A 21,290-nucleotide genomic window follows, 5' to 3' on the forward strand; every position below is an offset into this window, starting at 1 on the left:
CAAGGACAAGAGTTGGACTATTAAGAACTGAAAAATGTAAAGAGAAGGAGAAAAGAGAGAGAGAGAGAAGATAAGATCGTGAACAGGATAAAAGGTATGTTTGAGAGTGAGAGTGAGAGAGTGGGATGGATTTAGTTGAGAAAGAGGGAGAAAGTGATTATCGAAAGTTTCATTAACTCGAACAAGAATTAATAGAAGATGATGAAAATGAGAAAAGTTAACTTACCGAACTAATGTTTATTACAGAATTTCCGTTTACTTATTTGCTATCATTTGTACTGATCAAAACATAACCAACATTAAGCAATTGTAACACAGCAACACAGTACCAAATACAATAATAATAGCTCAACTTGTAACAATTAATAATAATTGACTGCAAACAGTTTGCTCTAGTGTCTTGTCTAAATGTCTAATGACCAACTGATATTCATCGACTATTGATATTCTTAGCTTTTACTCAGTTAGTTATTACTGTTTACTGTGAATTGCCTGTAAGTTGGATATTATTATTATTTGTGAACAATAATTTACATTTGCGATCGCAACACAGTTTTACACTTTTTATTAACGTGCAACTGTTAAGTTCAATTGTTCGCGAAGTGAATCACCGCTTGTGAAGTTATTAATTGCCATTGTCATCTTGTCAACCAAACGTGAAATGGGTTCATCTCGTCACTGACCAAGGAATTATTTTGTGCCCATCTCTACTTTGATTCAAGTGTTACGTTCATTTTCATCTTAACCTGGATTTGGTTCTTGATTTTCATTCCTTTGATTCACTGTCATCATGAGTTAGTTGTGTCTTGGTGTAGTTAAAATTTATCCCAGCATCTTTAGTGAATCTGACGAGAAAAAAAAACGAAAGTTTAGTGATCACTTATATTTCTTGACAAGTCGATTGTGATTAAATGAACAATTAAAGTCAACTTACCAAAGGAAGAAAAGATAACCTTTTCGGATAATCATTTCTGACAAGAGTCTTCATCATCATAACCATAGTCAAATTTAAATCATCAGCAATGAGATTAAAAATATTAACCTTTCTCACATTAATCTGTTTAACAAGAAGCCAGCTTAGCTCATCACAGTCAACAGGTATTTACAAGTTACAATTACAATACTAACTCCAACTACCAACAAAAGTCCAAATTGATAACAGTATTAATTGTTGAGCAAAATCCATGAATAAAAGAAGAATTAATTTACACAAAATCAAATTGAAAACAAGAAAAATAAATCAAGATTTTAAAATCAGCTGAGGATCTGATAGTGAATTAGTCCAAAGTGTACTATCGATAAACTGTTACCTTAACAAATAGATACTGAATCAACTTATTTTTTCAATTTGACTATTGTTTTTAATTGTCCCAATTAATAGCTAACTTATTATAATCAAGGTTAAGACTAATTTCGTTTGAAAATATTTCTCCAGATGTCTTTCAATTTACAAATGATAGTGTTGATCCAAAAATGGAGTTTCAAACTGAAATGCAACGCTATGATGGCTGGTATAATAATCTCGCCCATCCAGCTTGGGGATCGATAGGTAAGTTAATTGTCACTGATAATTTGTTATTCCTATTTATTCAAATCAAAATTACGACGACATTAAAATGCCCATTCTATCAGTTTTTGCTAGCTTTTTACTCTCAATCTTTGAAAACAAGACTTTCACCAGACAGAATAACAGTAACCAGAATATCTCGTTAGCCCAACATTTTTAGGAAAATTTTCAAATGAAGCATTTGCTCATTGAAATAGTGATTGAAACAGTAGGAAGAGAATAAGATTATCATGAATGAACAAGAAAATTTTTGAACCCCTCCTAGTATTCAAGGATACTCATGTTATCCAACTAGAAATATAATGTTCATGTTTACTGATTTCCTGGTTAACCAACGTTTTAACCTTTTTTATATATAGACTTATCATATGAGATAATTTTGAGAAACCCATTTAATCATTTTAATGTAATACGCATTTTTTTGTCCAATTTTTTGATTTATTTTTAGACTAAATAATGAATTAATTATTATTTATCTCTTTGTACCAACAGAAAGCCAATTAACCCGTAAAGCTCCGTCTTCTTATGCCGATGGAGTTTACATGATGGCTGGTGAAGACCGTCCAAGTCCAAGAAGCCTAAGTCAAGCTGTAATGAAAGGTGAAGATGGGATTCCCTCTGCACGTAATTTAACCACATTATTTGCCTTCTTTGGTAGGTTAATTGTCACAATCAAACCTTGATTGGCATACTTTGATATTCACACATTTTCTGTCAACACAAGTAAATCAATTTGCGCAATATAATTGAATTTTAATTTTGGGTTTAATCAATATTCATTTTTGCTACTGTTGCTCGCTTAGTTTCACAATAAAACCAGTTTTGGTTTCTGTCCATTTTGCTTATCGGTGCTTTTCAACTCTTTACCGCTTTTTGGTATCTCCTTCTCACCGAGTAATGTGTTATGTTTCAATTTGTTGATTAATACAGTTGCTTAATTTACCATTACCTTTGTCTACCTTATATCATATCTGACCTTGGCTCAACTCTTTTAATACTATTGATCACTTAATCACAACATTTTCCTGTTTTATTACAGCAAAAATGAAGCCAGATATTATTTACTTCAATCAAATTCAACTTGAGTCAGATTTTTTTCATGTTAAAGCATTTATTTGTTTACTAGTGAATTATAATGGACAATTTCTTGCTTTGAATTTCCCAGATTTTATTGTTTTCACCCAAACCAGAGTCTAAACCCAAAGAGTTGAAATGTTGCACAAATTGAAATTTACATCAATAGTAATCATTGAAGCTTTGAGCTGATTTACTAATCATTTGACTTCTTTTTTACAGGACAAGTTGTTTCCTCTGAAATTTTAATGGCCAGTGAATCTGGTTGTCCAATTGAAATGAGTAAAATTAAAATTGAAAGATGTGATGAAATGTACGATCGAGACTGTAAAGGTGGACGTTACATGCCGTTCCATAGAGCAATGTACGACTCAAGAACCGGACAGTCACCAAATCTACCTCGAGAACAAGTAAGAAAAGCTAAATTAAATCACATTTAGGGAAAAGAAGGCGACTTTGTAACAATCTAAACACTCTTACCAGACACTTTAATTGTGTATGATTTTGCATAGCTTTACAAACCTTTGATTATTCACAGTCAACCATCAAACACATTCATCAGATTGAATCATTTACTTACAACCAATTGTTACCAGAAAGTACAATGAAACAACAATAACCAGAAATACCGAAAAGCCCTTAACCTTATAGACTAACAAACTCTCTACCAATTTTTAAACCATTTGATGGTCAACAATTGTAGGTTTTTCATTTCACACCAAGTTACTACTGGGTAAAGGCTTTTGTTTTCATTCAACAATAAACCGTTGAGAAGTTCACAAATTGAAAATAGGAAGAAGAAGAAAGCAAAAAAATTGAAAACAATTTGGTAACAATTTAAAATTCTTGACCATTATACCCATTAAATGTGAAAAAATTTTCATTTACTTTACGGGTTATTCCCTGGTAATTCATTTTTGCCGTTATTAAAGGTTGTTGTTACCTGATTTTGTTATTAACATTCAGTATTGATAATATCTTCACTACAAATATAGTCACAAAAGGTACACAGAGTTATTTTGGTATTTACAATTTTCATTTCAACTAAATTGTTGACTTGAAGGTTAATATACATTAATGGGTCCATGGTAATCCCATCAATTCCCATTAATCAATCCAATCTTTTGTTACTTTCTCATTCCTTTACACTTAACCAGAGTTTATCCTTCCTCCTTCCATGTTAATCATCGCACTGATCAACATAATCAACCCAATCATCCTCATCAACATTGAAAACATTGTTTCTGTTGATCTAACATCTTTACCTTTCCTCTTAACTGTTAATCATCTGACTCCTATGATGGATAATGTTTGATTAGTATTGATAGTAATTTCAATTGTTGACCTTGATAGGTAAACAATTAAACTTCGCACAATTTAATTTCACCATTTATCCAAATTTGTTTTTGAGATTAGCTTTTCATTAAAACATTTTATATTCAGTGAGTATTACATTCATGAGATGAAAAAATCATTCACAGTTTTTTAATTCAATTTGAATCCAATCTTATTAAGGTTAGGATTATTGAATTTTCAAATATAACTTACATATTTGTATGTAAATCATTGTCAGTTTGATCATTGTTGATTGTTGTTAATAAACGATCAATCATTTAAGATTTGTGTTCGTCCAATTAAATAGATTTACAATTAACTATTCAATAATCATGATGATTTGTTTGATATTGAAGGAAATAAAATATTAACCTTTTTTGTACCGTTCATTGAAGGCCAATATCAGTATAACAATTTATCTTTATGAGTAAATGAACCCAACTTTGATACAAAAATCTTAAATTGTTTTCCCAATTTTACAATTTGTAAAGCTATGATTAATGATCATGGGAAGTTGCATGAAAATCCAGATTCACTTGGAATTTCCTTTTCTCATGATTGTTATATTCAAATATTGTTTCCAATAATATTTCATTTCAACGGAAAGAAGCAACAATCTGAAGCCTTGATACCTTGCTATTGATAGTTGATTGTCATTTATAAACTTGAATCATTTCAGTAAAATGGTGTAAAATAATAGCAACAAAAGCAAAGTATCAATCTGGTTAAATCACAATAATTTTGGGTTCAATCTTAAGGCTATTATTTGTCAATATAATGCATTATCTAATGTTCCCAGTGTTTAATTGTGGTTGTTTATTATTGGTATTACTATTAAAATTGACAATGAACGATTGTGAATAATGTAATCATCGTATTGACTGTTAGTGTAATTGTTCAAACAAAACCTGAATAGAGGAAAAGGAAGAAATTTTAATGTTGAAAGTGTTTCTTGATTAGGTTATTTGTTTGTTGCTTTTCAAGTAAATTGATTAAAGGCAATTTAATGTAATATAAAAGAGTATGATCTTTCAACAATAAAGGTAAATTGTTATTGTATCAAGTACTTCATCTGAAAGAGTTCCGTTTGTGATTAACAATTTGTGTGTAAATGGGATTGAGCAAAGGTTTTGTATTGTTCATGGTCAGTAGTGATATTAAATTGACTGTTAACAGTTCAGTTTGTATGATCGGTAAACAGACAAAATCTGGTAAAAATCTGGTAATCATTTGTTTTAAACCAGTTTATTGAAATTTTAAGATTGAGTGAGACTCAACCAGAAATAATAATCACCTAAGATTTAAGACTATTTGAAGGTTTTGATTTGCATTTTGGTTAAATCACAATTTACATTCAAATTGGTAAAGGTAAAGATTGACCCAAAACAATAGCCAATTGGCCAAGATTTAGATTCCTTGTAATGAGTAAAGATTTGCTTCCTAAAATTAAGTTGATTTAGTAATTTTCAATCTTTGATCATCTTTTGGTTTGTCCGAAACAATTTACCAACCTTTATTGATTCAATGGCGCCTTCAATCAATCGGCACAGTTTTTGATTGAATTAGGATTAGTTAAATTGCTGTGGTATTTACATTTTAAATTTTTGATTGCCTTGTAACTCTCGTAACCTTTATATTGATTGAAGCTTTTCTATGCAAAAATAATTGTTCTTGTTAGATTGAATCATCCTTCTGATTAACAATGATTTAAGATTGTTAACTGTAGACAAATCAACTTGAGAAAATACCACAATCGAAGGATATTTAACTTATGAAAGGTATATTCAATTGAATTACTGGATCATCGTATATTCTGAGAAAGATTGAGCTTTTTTTTGCTTCTGATTTCATATTCTTTTATTGCAACCTTTTACTGTTATGATTACAATTACAATTACAATTATCATTATTATTTACCATGTACAAGGCTTTGAGAATTTCCTGTTTCAAGGTTTTATTAGTTTTTACTTTATCAAGTTAAGGTCATTGGATTGAAAAGATCAAGAGATGGAGAAGAAAAAATTGAGATGATGAAGGGAGGAGAAAGACAGAGTATTAAGAAGGGAAAGAGTTATGGTAAACATGATTTAGTGTGGGATTGATTTAAGTTTAATTTAGAACTAAATTCACCCAAATATTTCATCAGATCTTTTTAATCCACATTTAGATTCACACACATAACAAGGTATTGAAATATTAACTGACAGCCGTTAATCGCCTTAATCTTTATCCTTATCCAAGAACAACAATAGCATTGGGTGAATTGAATTTTAGTTGAAAGGTTGAGATGATTGGCTGTGTTGATGTAAGTCAATTGATTTACATTGAAACAGGACAATTGATTGACTATTCAAATACAATTAAAAGATCCGTTATTGTTTAACACGACAAGGACACCAATTTGTAAAACATGAATACAACATGTAACTAAACATTGGGTAACAAAGCAGTACCATTACTTATTATTTTATTTGCTTTAATGATACTTAAGCAAGTTTAATTAAACCAAGAAAAGAGAGTATCACAGTTGAGTAATTAAAATCCACAATTGGTCAGTGATGATTAACTTTTAAGTGTTGAATAACGTCAACAATTAACATTAGATTTTTCTCCTTCTTATTGAAAGTTTCATTGTTTACAATGCATATTTTAGGGGGTGGTTGACTAATTGATAATTTCATTCTTGATTATGAAAATTTTTAAAATGGTTTTGCACAATTTCAAGTAAATCATTAAATTTTTCATCTAATTTCAGGCCAAGGTTGAATCGATAAAAAATTAACGATTATTGAGCATCCTGAAGCTATTAAATATGCTGTTAGTTTTCAATAATTTTAGTCAGCCATTTGATTGATTTAATTTGATAAATTTATTGATATAGCCGTTAACATTTTCTGTTAACTATTATATCTAATATTGATTAAGATGAAAACCATCATGCTAATCATCACCATAACCATTATTCAACAATTGATTGGTTTTAATCAAACATCAGATTCACAAATTATGCAAATTGAAACACAAAAGGCATTAAGCTTGAAAACGGCGTTAACAGCCGTTGATGATTCTGTCATGATTCATAAGTCGTTTGGTTACATAAGATTGTTATTTTTTTATCGCTTTTCCCTCCTTTTTTGGTTAAATATGTTGATGTTTATTAATATTTTTTTTTCTCAATGTATTTTGTCTATTTTAGATCAATCTCGTCACAAGTTGGATCGATGGAAGTTTTGTGTATTCAACTTCAGAGACATGGTTAAACACCATGAGATCCTTTAAAAATGGTTCACTTAAAAGTGACGAGTCCAACATGTTTCCACCTCGTAATAGGGAAAGAGCTCCTTTACATAATTCACCACCAGCTCACCATATTAAAATGATTTCACCAGAAAGAATGTTTCGTAAGTAATTAAGATCAAACCAACCTTGACTACCTCCAATTAATAAAGCCATGTTAATGAGAATCTTTTGTTAATTTTTGCTCCACTAAAGCTTCACCCTAGAAAATGTAGACTTTTTGCAGTTTTTTTCATCAATCTATCAATTTGTACTTTCTCTTTATGTTCCTTTCCCCATTGAAAACTAGTTTTATCCACCAAAAAAATTCAACGTGAATCTGAATAACCCAGAAAAATACCCATTTAGTAAAAAACAACAACCATTGCTCTTTCTCTTTGTAATCTCCACTTTTTTTTCTTTTTCTCAGTTTCAAATGAAATCTCACGCTAATCCAATAAATTTCTGTGTTTACTCAGTTTTACTAATTATTGTCTCACCCTTTTTTAATTACAGTTCTGGGTGATCCCCGATCAAATCAAAATCCAGCCTTATTGGCATTTGGATTATTATTTTTTCGTTGGCACAATACATTGGCTCAACGGATTCAAGCTGAATATCCTCATTGGTCGGATGAAGATATTTTTCAAAGGGCCAGGCGCCTTGTAATTGCTAGTCTTCAGGTAATTATCTAACAATGTAAAAATCCATAAATGTTGATTCCAACAATTTATCATCGAGTGTTTCACCATATTAAGATCATTATTAAGTCCTTTTGCTAATTTAAATTTGTTTTTCTTGCAGAATATTATTTTATATGAATATTTGCCAACCTTGTTGGGTTCAGATGAACAAATTGCTCCATATACTGGTTATAAACCCGATATTCACCCGGGTGTTAGTCATGCATTCCAGTCAGCCGCATTTCGTTTCGGCCACACAATGATTCCTCCTGGTCTTTATCGAAGGTATCACGTGAATCATGATTGCAATCTGCAAAGCTGATCGTCATTGTGACAGGTTAATATGTAATATAATGGTTAAGATGACTTATTTCCAATTTTAGCTGTTTGCCTCACTTTCACTTTCATTTCAAACACATTCTGAACCGAACAATCGTAGGCTGCCTTGTGTATTATAATCATCGTAATTATTATCACCATTATCAGAAGCTGTATAATTTACCTTGATAACATAATAATAACTTATCAAGTGAACACAGGGCTGAACGAAAAGTTCAAATTACAATTTAATAGATTTGCAAATCAAATTTTCTAGTCTCGTTAATCTGAAATATTGTTTTCACTATTAAGCTGTAACTTTTTTATATCTCAATTTAGGAACATTGACTTGTCAAATATTTCTACTTGATTAGTTTTCCTTTAATTATATGTATTCATATTTTCAGAATTTTAAATCAACATTGTTAATTTTTGTTCTAGGATTGAATCAAATTGCATGTTAAACAGTCAAAATGCTCGCTAAATAACTTGATTATTAGTATAATTAACCACAAGATAAACACCTAAACACTTGAAGTTTACAGACTGACAAGTTGTAATTAGTTGAACAATTGATACAAAACACTGATTCTATTATTTTATATCAACAATTATGAAGATAATGAGTGACAAATTAAAATTAATTAGAAGTTTTTCTGACAATTGAGCAGCAAAGTGAACAATTTAAACAATTTGAAGCCTTTTTTCGGTTCCATTTTTTACTATTTAGCTTGATGAGTTGATTTGATTTTTAAATGATTTATCCTGTTTCCAAATCAAATGTTGACTCGTTTTTCAGTTCAATTTTCAGCTAATAATCTCAATCTGTCAATGATGAAGATAATAATGAAACACCTTGAATTGATATTTGGTTAGACTAATACAATCAAAATATCTCACCAAAAGTCAAATCAAACAACAATTTCGTTATAACCTTTTCAATGATCAAATTATTGCTGATTTAGCAACGCCTTGTATTAAATAATGTTTAACAACCCTTTAAAACTGCAACCTTGATTGACCCATGTAATCAACCAAAGATTGTTGATTGTAAATTCAACAGATCAAGTCAATTCCTTTAATACAAAAGCAAGCAAGTCCTGATAGACAAGTACAATTATACAATGAAATAATTATTTGTTGGTAATAGTTTTAAATTGTAATCAAACACTAATCAAATTGCTCAGACTTCAGAAATGTATCAAAAAAATCTCAAGCAGCGTTCAATGAATCTAAATCCAGGTTTAAAATTAATAAACCTTTATTAAATACTCTTATCAAAATTTATCATTTTTAAGTGAATTACTTGAGGCTAGCTTTTAAATTACACAATTATATCACATCTATTATAACCATTAATCATTCCTTGTTAATTGTGATGATTTAATGTGGAGAAAATTTTTAAAAATCTGAAAATTTTACTCCATAAAATGGGTTCAAAGCGATTTTTATCAACTTAAAATTTACTTACCTTCCATCCATTGTATTACTTTAACCTTGTCAATTATGATGATATCAGTCCAATTTAATCAAATTATACTGTTTACTAATTGTATTGTAATTGTCTTTAATCAATAGAGATGCTCAATGTAACTTCATAAAAACTCGCCATGGTCATAATGGTATACGTTTGTGCTCCACTTGGTGGGGCTCTGAGGTAAGCATAAATTTAAACAATTTGCATGATTGTGAACCTAACAATCATATATTCATACTCTGTTTCATGTCATTATGGTCAGTAATATAATTAAAAACAATTGATAAAATCTGTTGAAAAAATCAAACTGAATAAATATAAACCTGGAACCTATGAAGTCTTGAACCTCTGTAATTACAATGGTAAAATTGGACTTTCGTATGTTAGGATAATTTGTTTCCCACATTATATTACTGATTGTATTGATATGGTTCTTAATTTTGTTTGCAAATTTACTAATTTTATTCACTTTTTCTTGTTATTAGGAAGTGATACCAGAAACAGGATTGGAAGAGTTATTAATGGGTCTTTCATCTCAAATTGCTGAACGAGAAGATTCAATTTTATGTTCAGACGTCCGTGGTGAGTGAATCCAGCAAAAATTATAATCAACTTTATCTATTTAATGTTAACATTATTGTTAACTTAAATACAACCTTGATCATAATCAAAAATTATATCTGTTTACCTTGACACACTCAACGTTGACTCGTTATTTGCTGTTGTTGCTATTGCCGTCGCTGTTGCCTGTTTTTTGCTGTTGTTGCTTGAGCTTCAAATTTTCACTTGTGTACATTTTCATTTTTTGGTATTACGCACTTTAAACTAGCAAAATATAAAAATACCAGTTGATTGTTGGTTAAAGGTAATAAGAAGAGGAAAAGTAACTATCGTAATGAGCACAGCTCATTTGGAGAGAAACTAATTTTATCCAATTCACGTTACTATCAGTGTAGTCAACATGAGGTCAAGGGTAATCACCATCATTCAGAAAGATTCATAAGGAGGCAATTTGCTTGTTGAGCTCTTGTCCAATCGTGTAAATCATCATCAAACATGATCAACATTATCATGATCAATACAATCAACACCTCCATCCAAGATCCTTTGCTGTCTCACGGTCATTTACATTTCATTATTACCATCCCAATATCATTCATTTTAATATCTTAAAACGTCATCTTCCTTCCTCACTGATTGTGAATGCGGGATGATCAACAATCATTTTCGTTGTTTAATTAACATGTTAATTAAATCAATTGTCCTGTGTTGATAGTTAGTTTAATAGCCATTTCAATGTTTAACCTTTCAAACATCCATTTCATCATTATTACCTATTTCAATGCATTTTGCTGCTTCTCTTTGATTTCAAACACAATCCCTTTAGATTTGCGAGCAACTATTCTATAACATGTTTAACATTTTATATTATATCAACATGTTATCCCTGTTGATTGTTGATTAACTTGAAAAAGATAGGAAACATTATGTTAATTCAACTGTTAACATAACTGAACCATCTTCTAGTTGATAAACACAATGTTACATGTTTTTGCTATTAACTTGGCGCTCTTACGTTCAGCTTTTTACGCATTTTGTTCAATGGCAAAACTCATAACTATATTATTATTATCATTTTAATTCTTGGTTCAACCAAGGTTATCAAGTGTTAATTATTGTTAAATTAGTGTTTTTAATTTGATCTTTAATTTTTACAAATTAATGTGTGCTTGTAAACACAGCAACGTAATATGAAAATGTCCAACAACTCAACTTATAATCTTAATCCAATTTTAAGCTTTATCATTCTTTTAATTCCATGGGAATTTATAAACTGTTTAATATTCATTCCTCGTCATTAATTCCTAAGCTCATTAGATAATGATTGTCATTGTTCAATTGAACAAAGCTACCAGTTGTAATGTATTAGGTTGCTCAAAAAGCTCTGCACGAAAATTGCATTTCAAAAAAATCTAAAGCTAAATTAAAGCTATTTAGCTAATGAAACGACCACAAATAGCTTTAGCTCATAGCTTCTCACAAAAAGGTAGATAATCCAAAAATTCATTTCATAGCATGTTCAGACTCTTAGGCCTTCGATACTACTTCGTTTCTCGCCTTTTCAGCCCGAAATGAGATTCTTCTTTGATCCATATTTGATTTTTGATCTTATTTGGCCAATCTAATACATTAGCGGCAATAGACCTAAAGCTTGTTGATTAAATTGTTTGGTGATCTTCAAAAGCTAAGCAAAACAAGCTAATCAAAGGCTCTAGTTAGATAATTGAAGGAACCCTTCTATTGACGTTTAACCCAAAGGCTTCCATAGACTGTTAACCCTGAACAGTCAATATTTTTCCTTGCCAATTCAGTTTTAATTGTATTCATGTTTAATACAATTAATATGGCAACATGTTAATGTCAAGTACACCTACTCATTGACTTAATTATTGATTGAATTGCCTCGTAGTCAGACTTGCGGCAATTCAAATTTTTGTTGTGAAATTTTTAGCAAAATTTTCATTATTGCTAGCCTTTTGTTTACTAATTAATGGTTAATTAAGACACCTTAATTTAAATCTTGAACATATGGTAAAGTACAAAATGGATTTACCTCTATCAAGGTTTTTTACCCAATTAGCCGTGTTTTTGTTAGCATTTTAATTTCCGTTGAATCGTTACCTTTATTTCAAGCAATAGCAATCTGTCATATTTGTATCAATTATTAACAATGCTAATAATTTGCTAATTGTTGTCTCTGTTTTTAAGATCACATTTAAACTTGAATTGAAGGTTTATTGATTACAATTTCATCTCAACTGTTCAATACTGAAGGACAGTTTAACCAAGGAAAGGTTGACAATTTGGTTCAATGAAAGGTCAATCAATTATGTCTGTTCTCATCACCTTTAATAGTCTGATTAAATAACTACCAACTAGACTTAACCCAAACAATTAACTGATTTACAAATGAAAATCAAGAGCTTGGTAAATGATTGATTAATGTAAATAGATGTTGAAGCCGTGAGCATTTTAATTCTGTTATTATGTTGATTAGAAATTATTGATTGATTTTCTGATTTCTCTTGGAAATTAATCTTCCCTTAAATGAGAAAACCTAAATTGCTATTTTAATCGTTTAACCATTGTAATCAATTAGGTTATTAACCAAACAAGTTTCAGCTAAGCTTAATTGTTATCCAAAGATACTCAATCAAGTCAAGTTAATATTGAAAAACTGTTGATTTGTAAGGCAAACCTATTAATAGCAAATCAACTGACATTATTTGTTCAAATGATAGATGTTTTTATTCATATTTAGATTGAATCCAAGATTTTTGGTTAACCAGAAATTATCTAAATCTGGTTTAACCTACCGATTGGTTGAACGTTTAGGGTAAATTGTATTAACCATTAACTTGTGAGACCTAATCAAGTTAATTGAATGTTTTTTGTTTTAATTGTTAATGTTGCTTTTTGTAATTCAATTTCCCTTTCCATTTTGTTGCATTCAAATTGCCTTAAGGATAACAATTGAAGATCGACCTAAATCAAGTTAACCAGCAAATCAGGTTATTTTGAAAACATTGATATCTTCAACAATATTGACATAAATCATCAATACTTTTGATCAACCTTTCCGATTGAAATTAACTTCCAATTGTTTGATAAATATTGTCTTAAAAAATTGTCTTTTCACTGATTATTGCAACTCAATCTTCAGACTAATTCAGTCCTGACTTTTATGTTAATCCAATAATAATCATGCCGTGAAGGATCTAAAATTGAAACTGAAAATTGTCTAAACCTTGAAATTTTCATTTCTTGTTCATAATCTTCTCTTTCTTTTCTTTCTTTTCTCTCATCATCGTCTTCCAATTTTAAACCTTGACCTGAGCTTGAAAAATTACTAAAAAACCAAAAGCTGAATGCTGTTTGATGTAATCTAATAAAGATTACATCGTTTCAAGCTCTTCCCTGAGACATGAATTAAATATATATTTATACTAACCATGACATTAAATGCTTGGCTTAATTGTCCTCGATAATTACAATTAATAAGCCATCAATTGCAAAAATTTTGGGTAAAAATTAAAACAAACAAAAAAGGTACAAAAAAATTGATGAATTATGAAGCCTTGAAGTTAGCCAGTGAAACCCATAAAACCATTATTACGATGGACTGTATTTAGTAATTTGATTAACTATCTAGGGAAGAGTAAAGCTATTTAAATTAACTAAAATTAATCAACCAATTAACCGATTGTCCTTCACCAATTGAATGGTGAATATCATTAATCAAATGGATCAGTCGATGGTGTTCATTGTTGATTGTTATCCAAATGTTTCCCATACAATTGAAGTTACCCAAAGTTAACCAATACTTTCAATACCAATGGTTAAAATGGGTGAAATGTTGAACTGATTTTATATTTCAAATTACCTAAAACATTGTTTATTGTGCTTAATCAATGAGTCCATTAAATTGACTTATTGTTACTATTAACTGATTATTGGTTAAGCTTTTCACTCTCTCTTTCATTAACTTTGCTTCAATGTCAAGTGATTAACTAAATATATAAATAGTTAATCACGTTTAACTGTTGCTATTGTAGGAGTTGAAGGAGTTACCCAAAAAAAATTAGAGTAAAGAGTTAGGCTTAAAGGGGTTTATTAATTGTTTCCGATTATGATTTGCTTCAATAGATTTTCACTGAAAAATGATAAATTGTCTCATAAAATAGTCATGTAATCTAATTGTCAGTAAATTTCCGTTTCAATGCAACTCCGAGTTTAACCCGGAACTTTGCTGTTTCAATGTAAACATTTTCAGAAAGTGTAACATTTGAAATTGAAATCATCCAATGATTTTAATGTCACATGAATCAGAAATTTATTTTTGTTATTATTTAGTATTTTCAAAGTTAATTGTTGATTGAATTTTAAATTTTCACCTTTTGTTTGTTATAATAGCAATTTTTGGTTGATGGTAATTGACTGAATTGTACAAGAAATGTATTCATTTATTTGGTTAACTTAAAGACTTGTTGCCCTTGCATTAAATTGTACAATTAACTGTTCCTCTCAGTTGAAGTATTAATATAAAAAAATCTCATTTTCCTTTCCAATTGGAATCAACCTTCGATTGAAATCAATCAAATTGTGAAGAATTGCGAAGCTAAAAAAAGTGCACATTAAATTGAACAAACTGGGACCTTCGATTGATTCAGTAATTTGTATTACCCTTGTTAACTGTTCACGATTAGTTGAATGCACAGAGAGAGACAATTAATCGAAGTGTTCATTGAAATCACTTCATAAACTTCCCATGTTTAATAATAATGATATTTTTATTAGCAGTAACTTGAGCTGAACAAATTGCTACAAGCAATTCATGATTTACCAGTTTGTTGTTTTGTATCAACAGATTCTGTATCATTAATCACATTTTTTTAATTAGGAAGGTTGAGCTTTAAATTGAAAATTTGGGTTGAATATACTTTTAGTAAATATTGTTTGATTTAAAACAATGAAAAGGTTGATTGTTACTAGCTTCATAGACTCACATTTTATTCCTGTTTTTACAATCAACATTTGAAATCAGCTGTAATGATTGCCGGTCATGGACAGACTCATTATTATTACCTTCACACAAATTTCAACTCATTTCAAAGCTTTGATAACAACAACAGCAATTAATTAGTCAACAAATGTGCAACAATTTGTTTAATTAGAGACTCCATTTGGTCTCTATACAGTTATGTAATTTCAATTGTAAATTTCAATGGAGGCTTTTTTGTTTCTGGTTAACCAAACAAATTTAATGGTAGCTTGGGTTTTCATTGTATTTTAAATTGTAGACTAATCCATTGTTTTCATTTATTCACTTTTAGATAAATTGTTTGGCCCATTGGATTTTAGTCGACGTGATTTAGCTGCTTTAAACATAATGAGAGGTCGAGATAATGGTCTACCTGATTACAATACAGTGCGGAAAGTATTTGGTTTACCTAAATTAAATTGGACTGAAATTAATCCAGTCTTTTCAGCCAATAATCCTGATGTAATTAAACGATTATATGATCTTTATAATGGCGATGTTGATAATATTGATCTTTATGTTGGTGGAATGTTGGAAACCAATCCAACTGAAGGTAGACCAGGTCCAGTGTTTAGACGGATAATTAAGGAACAATTTGAACGTATTCGTGATGCTGATCGATTTTGGTTTGAAAATGAAGCTAATGGCATATTTTCAATTGATGAGATTGAAGAGATTCGTAAAATCAGGTTATGGGATATACTGGTCAATGCAACCGGAATACCGGCAAATGCGGTTCAAAAGGAGTTATTCCGATTCCAGGAGGGTGATCCATGTCCACAACCTGGACAATTAAACAGCAGCCAATTGGAACCCTGTATTATACTCAAAGGATGGGATTATTTCCATGGAAGTGAACTTCCATACATTTTTGTCATCCTTCTTCTCATCTTTATACCAACAGGTAAAAAAACATCAACAGTTGGTCAACTAAACATTTCCAGACTGCATATTGATTGATTATCATCACCTTTAAATCAATCTATTTTCATCATTTTCAAGTCATTTCATTATCTTTCCATTTTTTTGCCATTATCATCATCTTAACCCAAATTTGATTGTCTCGATGAAATTGTTATTTCTCATTATCATTCTCATGGACTTGAACAATGTCCTCCAAAGGCTACGTAAACTTAACAATTGAGAAGTTTTCCTCAATCAAGATTATTATAAAAATTTAAGCTTGCGCTTTCATTTGTTGTTTTATTGCGTGTGTTATCCTTACGATGATGATGATGGTAAAAGATGATGTTTAATGAGATTTAAAAATAATATTAAATGTTGTACTCATTTTAAACTCAAGGGTGAACAGTTATTACCTGCCAATGTCCATCAATATGTAAACCAGATGAGGTTGTAGACTACAATAGTCAATTACATTTTGATTAGAAACAGTCAAAGAAATAATTAATCTTGTTACATGAAAATAACATTGAGAGACAATAATTGTTTTATTGTATTTTTATAATATAATAATGAAATTAATAAGCTCCCTTATTAGCTCTGTTTCAACATTAATTAACATTTGATTATTGAATTGTCATCTTACCTACGTCATCCTATCATTTACGTAATTTTTAGATATTCAATTGTTAATGCAAATTAACAATTCTCAATGTGATTAACCCCCAAAAAAAGAAGCAATTTTAGGTTTTTTACTCTTTTTTTGTCAATCTCAACCATTAACATAAAGGCTTACAAAATCTGTACCTGACAATACAATAATCAAGGTGATTTCAGAGTAAATGTCTTTTGTATTAATAATTGACTCTAATCATGTTGTAATCTTTGACTACCTGCTTCACTGATTTAATTTTAAGAAACAAATGGTTATGTAAATTTGCAAATTGTCCTTGACAGTTTGACATAGCAGTTTATCCGTATTTAGCTTCATCTTGATTTTCATTATTTACTAATTGTATCCTAATTTTATTGCAGTTGTTGCCCTTGTTGGTTATGGAGTAATCAAATTACAAAATCGTCGTCGCCGTCGATTCAAAGCAAGACAAGAAATGTCTGATGGTAAAGAGTATGACAAACTATGTAAGTAAATGATTGCATATCAATCGATTGATAATGTTTACTAATTTCACTTTATTTTATCTTTAATAGATGTTCGTGAATGGCTTCACCAGAATCATAAACGTTATGTTAAAGTAAAGATTGGTCCTGATGAATCATTGTCTACGGTTAATCGTAAAGGTGAAACATTGCGTCGTATTGATTTCATCAATGTTAACTCACTGATTGTTGAGGTAACCCAAGACTCGGCTAAACCAATGGTTTTGATCCGTTCAACTCGGGATCATGATTTGGTTTTACAGTTTAATAATTTAAGTGAACGTAAACGTTTCTTATCTAAATTGGAAAGCTTCTTATTGAATCGTAAAAAGACTCTGGAAATAATTCATACTTATCGGGATATTATGTTGGCCAATGCTGAAACCAAAGAGAAACGTCAGAAACGTTTGGAGCACTTTTTCCGTGAAGCTTATGCTTTAACCTTTGGCTTGAAGCCGGGTGAAAAGCGTAAACTAGATTCAGTTTCAAATGATGTTATCATGGTTATGAGAACTAGTTTGTCTAAAAATGAATTTGCTGAGGCATTAGGAATGAAATCAGACTCATTGTTTGTCAAGCAAATGTTTAATTGTGTTGATAAAGATAAAGATGGTCGCATATCTTTTCAAGAATTTCTTGATACTGTTGTCCTCTTTTCACGGGGTAAAACAGAGGATAAGGTACGCATTATATTTGACATGTGTGACCATGATGGTAATGGGCTTATCGACAAGGTGGAACTGACCAAAATGATGACTTCTCTTGTTGACATCGCAAAAACCAATTCACTTAGTGAACCTCAAGTTTTGGAATTGATTCAAGGCATGTTTGCTGCATCTGGATTACAGGATAAAGAAGAGTTAAATTATGATGATTTCAAGACAATGATGAAGGAGTATAAAGGTGATTTCATTGCAATTGGATTAGATTGTAAAGGTGCCAAACAAAATTTTCTTGACACATCTACCAACATTGCTAGAATGACCAGTTTCCAGATAAGTTCACCTCCAGAAGCTGATCCTTCTTGGGCCAAGAAAAAGTGGAACTCTTTGATTACTTATTTAGAAGAGAATCGTCAACACATCATTTATCTTATCATGTTTTACGTGATTACGTTCACTTTGTTTTTTGAACGCTACTTTAGCTATTCCTATTTAACTGAACACACTGATCTTCGCCATATCATGGGAGCCGGAATTGCCATAACTAGAGGTTCTGCTGCTGCTTTATCATTCTGTTATTCACTTTTATTGTTGACCATGTGTCGAAATTTAATCACAAAAGTTCGAGAATACGCTATACAACAATATATACCATTAGATTCACATGTTCAATTTCATAAACTTGTTGCCATGACTGGACTTTTCTTTACCCTTGTCCATACCATTGGACATTGTGTCAATTTTTACCACATTTCAACCCAGCCATTGGAACATTTAAGATGTTTAACCAAGGAAATGCATTTCGACTCAGATTCTAAGCCCAACTTTTCATTCTGGATCTTTGGTACTGTTACCGGTATTACTGGTATCATTTTGTTTACCATTGTCATGATCATTTACATCTTTGCCTATCCAAAAATTAGACAAAAGGCTTACAGTTACTTTTGGATAACTCACAGTCTTTACATCTTTCTTTATGGACTATCATTATTACATGGACTTGCTAAATTAACTGGAGTAAGTTTAATCTATTAGATTTATAATAATCAATGTTTTACAAATGCTAAATTACCTTTCTTTTATTTTGTTTCATTTCACTTAGACACCAAGATTCTGGGCATTTTTCATTATACCAGCAGTTTTGTTTACCTTGGATAAAATAATCAGCCTTCAAACTAAATATATGGAACTCGATATTTTAGAGACTGAACTTTTACCATCAGATGTGACCAAAGTCAAATTCAGTCGACCTCCCAACTTTAAATACTTATCAGGTCAATGGGTCCGTCTTTGTTGTACCGCATTCAAATCAAACGAATACCATTCGTTGACTTTAACTTCTGCCCCTCATGAAAATTATCTGTCAGTTCATGTAAAAGCTCATGGACCTTGGACCTGGAAGCTTCGAGGTTTCTTTGATCCGTCAAATTATTCGCCCAATGCACCAACACCTAAAATAAAGTTAGAAGGTCCATTTGGTGGAGGAAATCAAGATTGGTACAAACATGAGATTGCAATTATGGTTGGTGGTGGAATAGGAGTTACTCCATATGCATCCATTCTCAACGACTTGGTCTTTGGTACTTCTACCAATCGTTACAGTGGTGTTGCTTGTAAAAAGGTTTACTTCCTTTGGATTTGTGCCTCACATCGACATTTTGAATGGTTCATCGATGTTCTTCGTGATGTTGAATCGAAAGATGTTACCAATGTTCTTGAAGTGCACATATTTATTACACAATTTTTCCATAAATTTGATCTTCGGACAACAATGTTGGTACGTATAACTACTCAATCGATCTGCAAGGCAACTCAGTTTATTAATTTTTATTAATTTCCTCTATTTCAGTATATTTGTGAAAATCATTTCCAAAGAATTTCAAACCGAAGTATGTTTACTGGATTAAAAGCAGTTAATCACTTTGGTAGGCCTGATATGAATGCTTTCCTTAAATTCATTCGCAAACAACATGCATATGTAAGTTATTCACTTGCTCTATTCAATCTCAATTTATTTTCATTTTTATTAATCCATCTTTTTTATCCTCACAGGTCAGTAAAGTCGGAGTTTTCAGCTGTGGTCCGACAGCTTTAACCAAAACAATCAGCAAAGCTTGCGAAGCAGTCAACAAACAACGAAAATTACCATACTTTTTACATCAATTTGAAAATTTCTAGGCTTTTCTCAATTTTTAACAAAATTATCATTTTTTTACCTTTCATAATCAGCTGTCATTACAATATTTATTCATAATTAACTCTATTTCTGAAGTTCTGTTGGTTTAATTATTAACATTGATAATTAACTTCAGAGTCAATGAAATGTGACTGATCGTGCCATCAGTAAACTCAATTTTTGCATTCACTTAGTTTTCAATTGCTTTTTCTTCATTTCTCGTCCTTTTTTTACAAATAACTTTGTTTTATCTGATACAAGTTGTACTTATTCATTACAATGATCAGAATTTAGTGATAAATCGATGATACAATTTTTTTATTCAACTTCACTATAATCAACTGATTCGATCTGAGTTTATTCTTATTTTCCTCTTCTTTACTAAATTTTAAGATAAAACAAAATTACTTTATTTCTAGACCAATTGATTTGACGCTGTTTCATCAATCTTGTAATATACTTTGTATAGCAAATCATCTCAACTTTTCTATTGTGATTATCTTGTTGTAAATTAACTTTTCTTCCTTGTTGATTGATTATTTTGAAGGTAAATTTTTGTAACACTCGACTTCACCTTGATCCCATTGAATCAATAAAAATAAACTTTTTTTATACAAAAAAATTGTCCCTCCTGTAATAGTAAACTTGATCATTTCAATGTTAATTTTGATTTACATCATATTCACGTTTCATTTCACAGATTATGCAAATTTGCGTGTAATTATTATTTCAAGTAGAAAATTCAAAGTGCAGTTGGAAACTGATTTAAGTTCACGATTGATTATCCAATCTAAACTGTCTATCAATAGTAATGTTCACTATTTTCAGGTTTTGATAAGTTTATCATTAACGCTTGAATACTTTCTATCCAGAATTATAATAACAACAATAAAAGCCATTGTAAGGGGAACATGAAAAATATTGTAAAATTCATTTTCCAAGATGAAAAAAACAAAATCTGAATCAAGTACAGTAAATAACAATATCAGTGTGAGAATGTTGTTAATATTGAATACAAACTGGCTAATTGTTTGATGAATGTAGATGTATTGAAATACG

General features: G+C 30.4%; 1 protein-coding gene and 1 long non-coding RNA gene across 2 annotated transcripts; one reads left to right on the plus strand and one right to left on the minus strand.

Moving 5' to 3' along the window:
• Nucleotides 1-217: 217 nt before the first annotated feature.
• LOC107366420 (uncharacterized) lies at nucleotides 218-1,076 on the minus strand. The gene is made up of 2 exons (XR_001569660.3): nucleotides 935-1,076; nucleotides 218-845 (listed from the first exon to the last, which is right to left on the minus strand). It is a non-coding gene; the product is annotated as an uncharacterized LOC107366420 (long non-coding RNA).
• On the plus strand, nucleotides 840-20,853 carry Duox (dual oxidase). The gene is made up of 15 exons (XM_015934010.3): nucleotides 840-1,098; nucleotides 1,436-1,549; nucleotides 2,060-2,221; nucleotides 2,864-3,051; nucleotides 7,173-7,377; nucleotides 7,769-7,935; nucleotides 8,057-8,220; nucleotides 9,832-9,910; nucleotides 10,216-10,312; nucleotides 15,625-16,236; nucleotides 17,271-17,375; nucleotides 17,445-19,072; nucleotides 19,158-19,832; nucleotides 19,905-20,033; nucleotides 20,108-20,853. Exons 1-15 carry the CDS (start codon nucleotides 1,023-1,025, stop codon nucleotides 20,231-20,233), a joined length of 4,527 nt encoding a protein of 1,508 aa, XP_015789496.1. The 5' UTR covers nucleotides 840-1,022; the 3' UTR covers nucleotides 20,234-20,853.
• Nucleotides 20,854-21,290: the final 437 nt, after the last annotated feature.

The sequence above is a fragment of the Tetranychus urticae genome, chromosome 2 (genome assembly GCF_039701765.1).
Source record: "Tetranychus urticae isolate SD_2017Ah chromosome 2, NJAU_TeUrti_SD_1.0, whole genome shotgun sequence".
NCBI lineage: Eukaryota > Metazoa > Arthropoda > Arachnida > Trombidiformes > Tetranychidae > Tetranychus > Tetranychus urticae.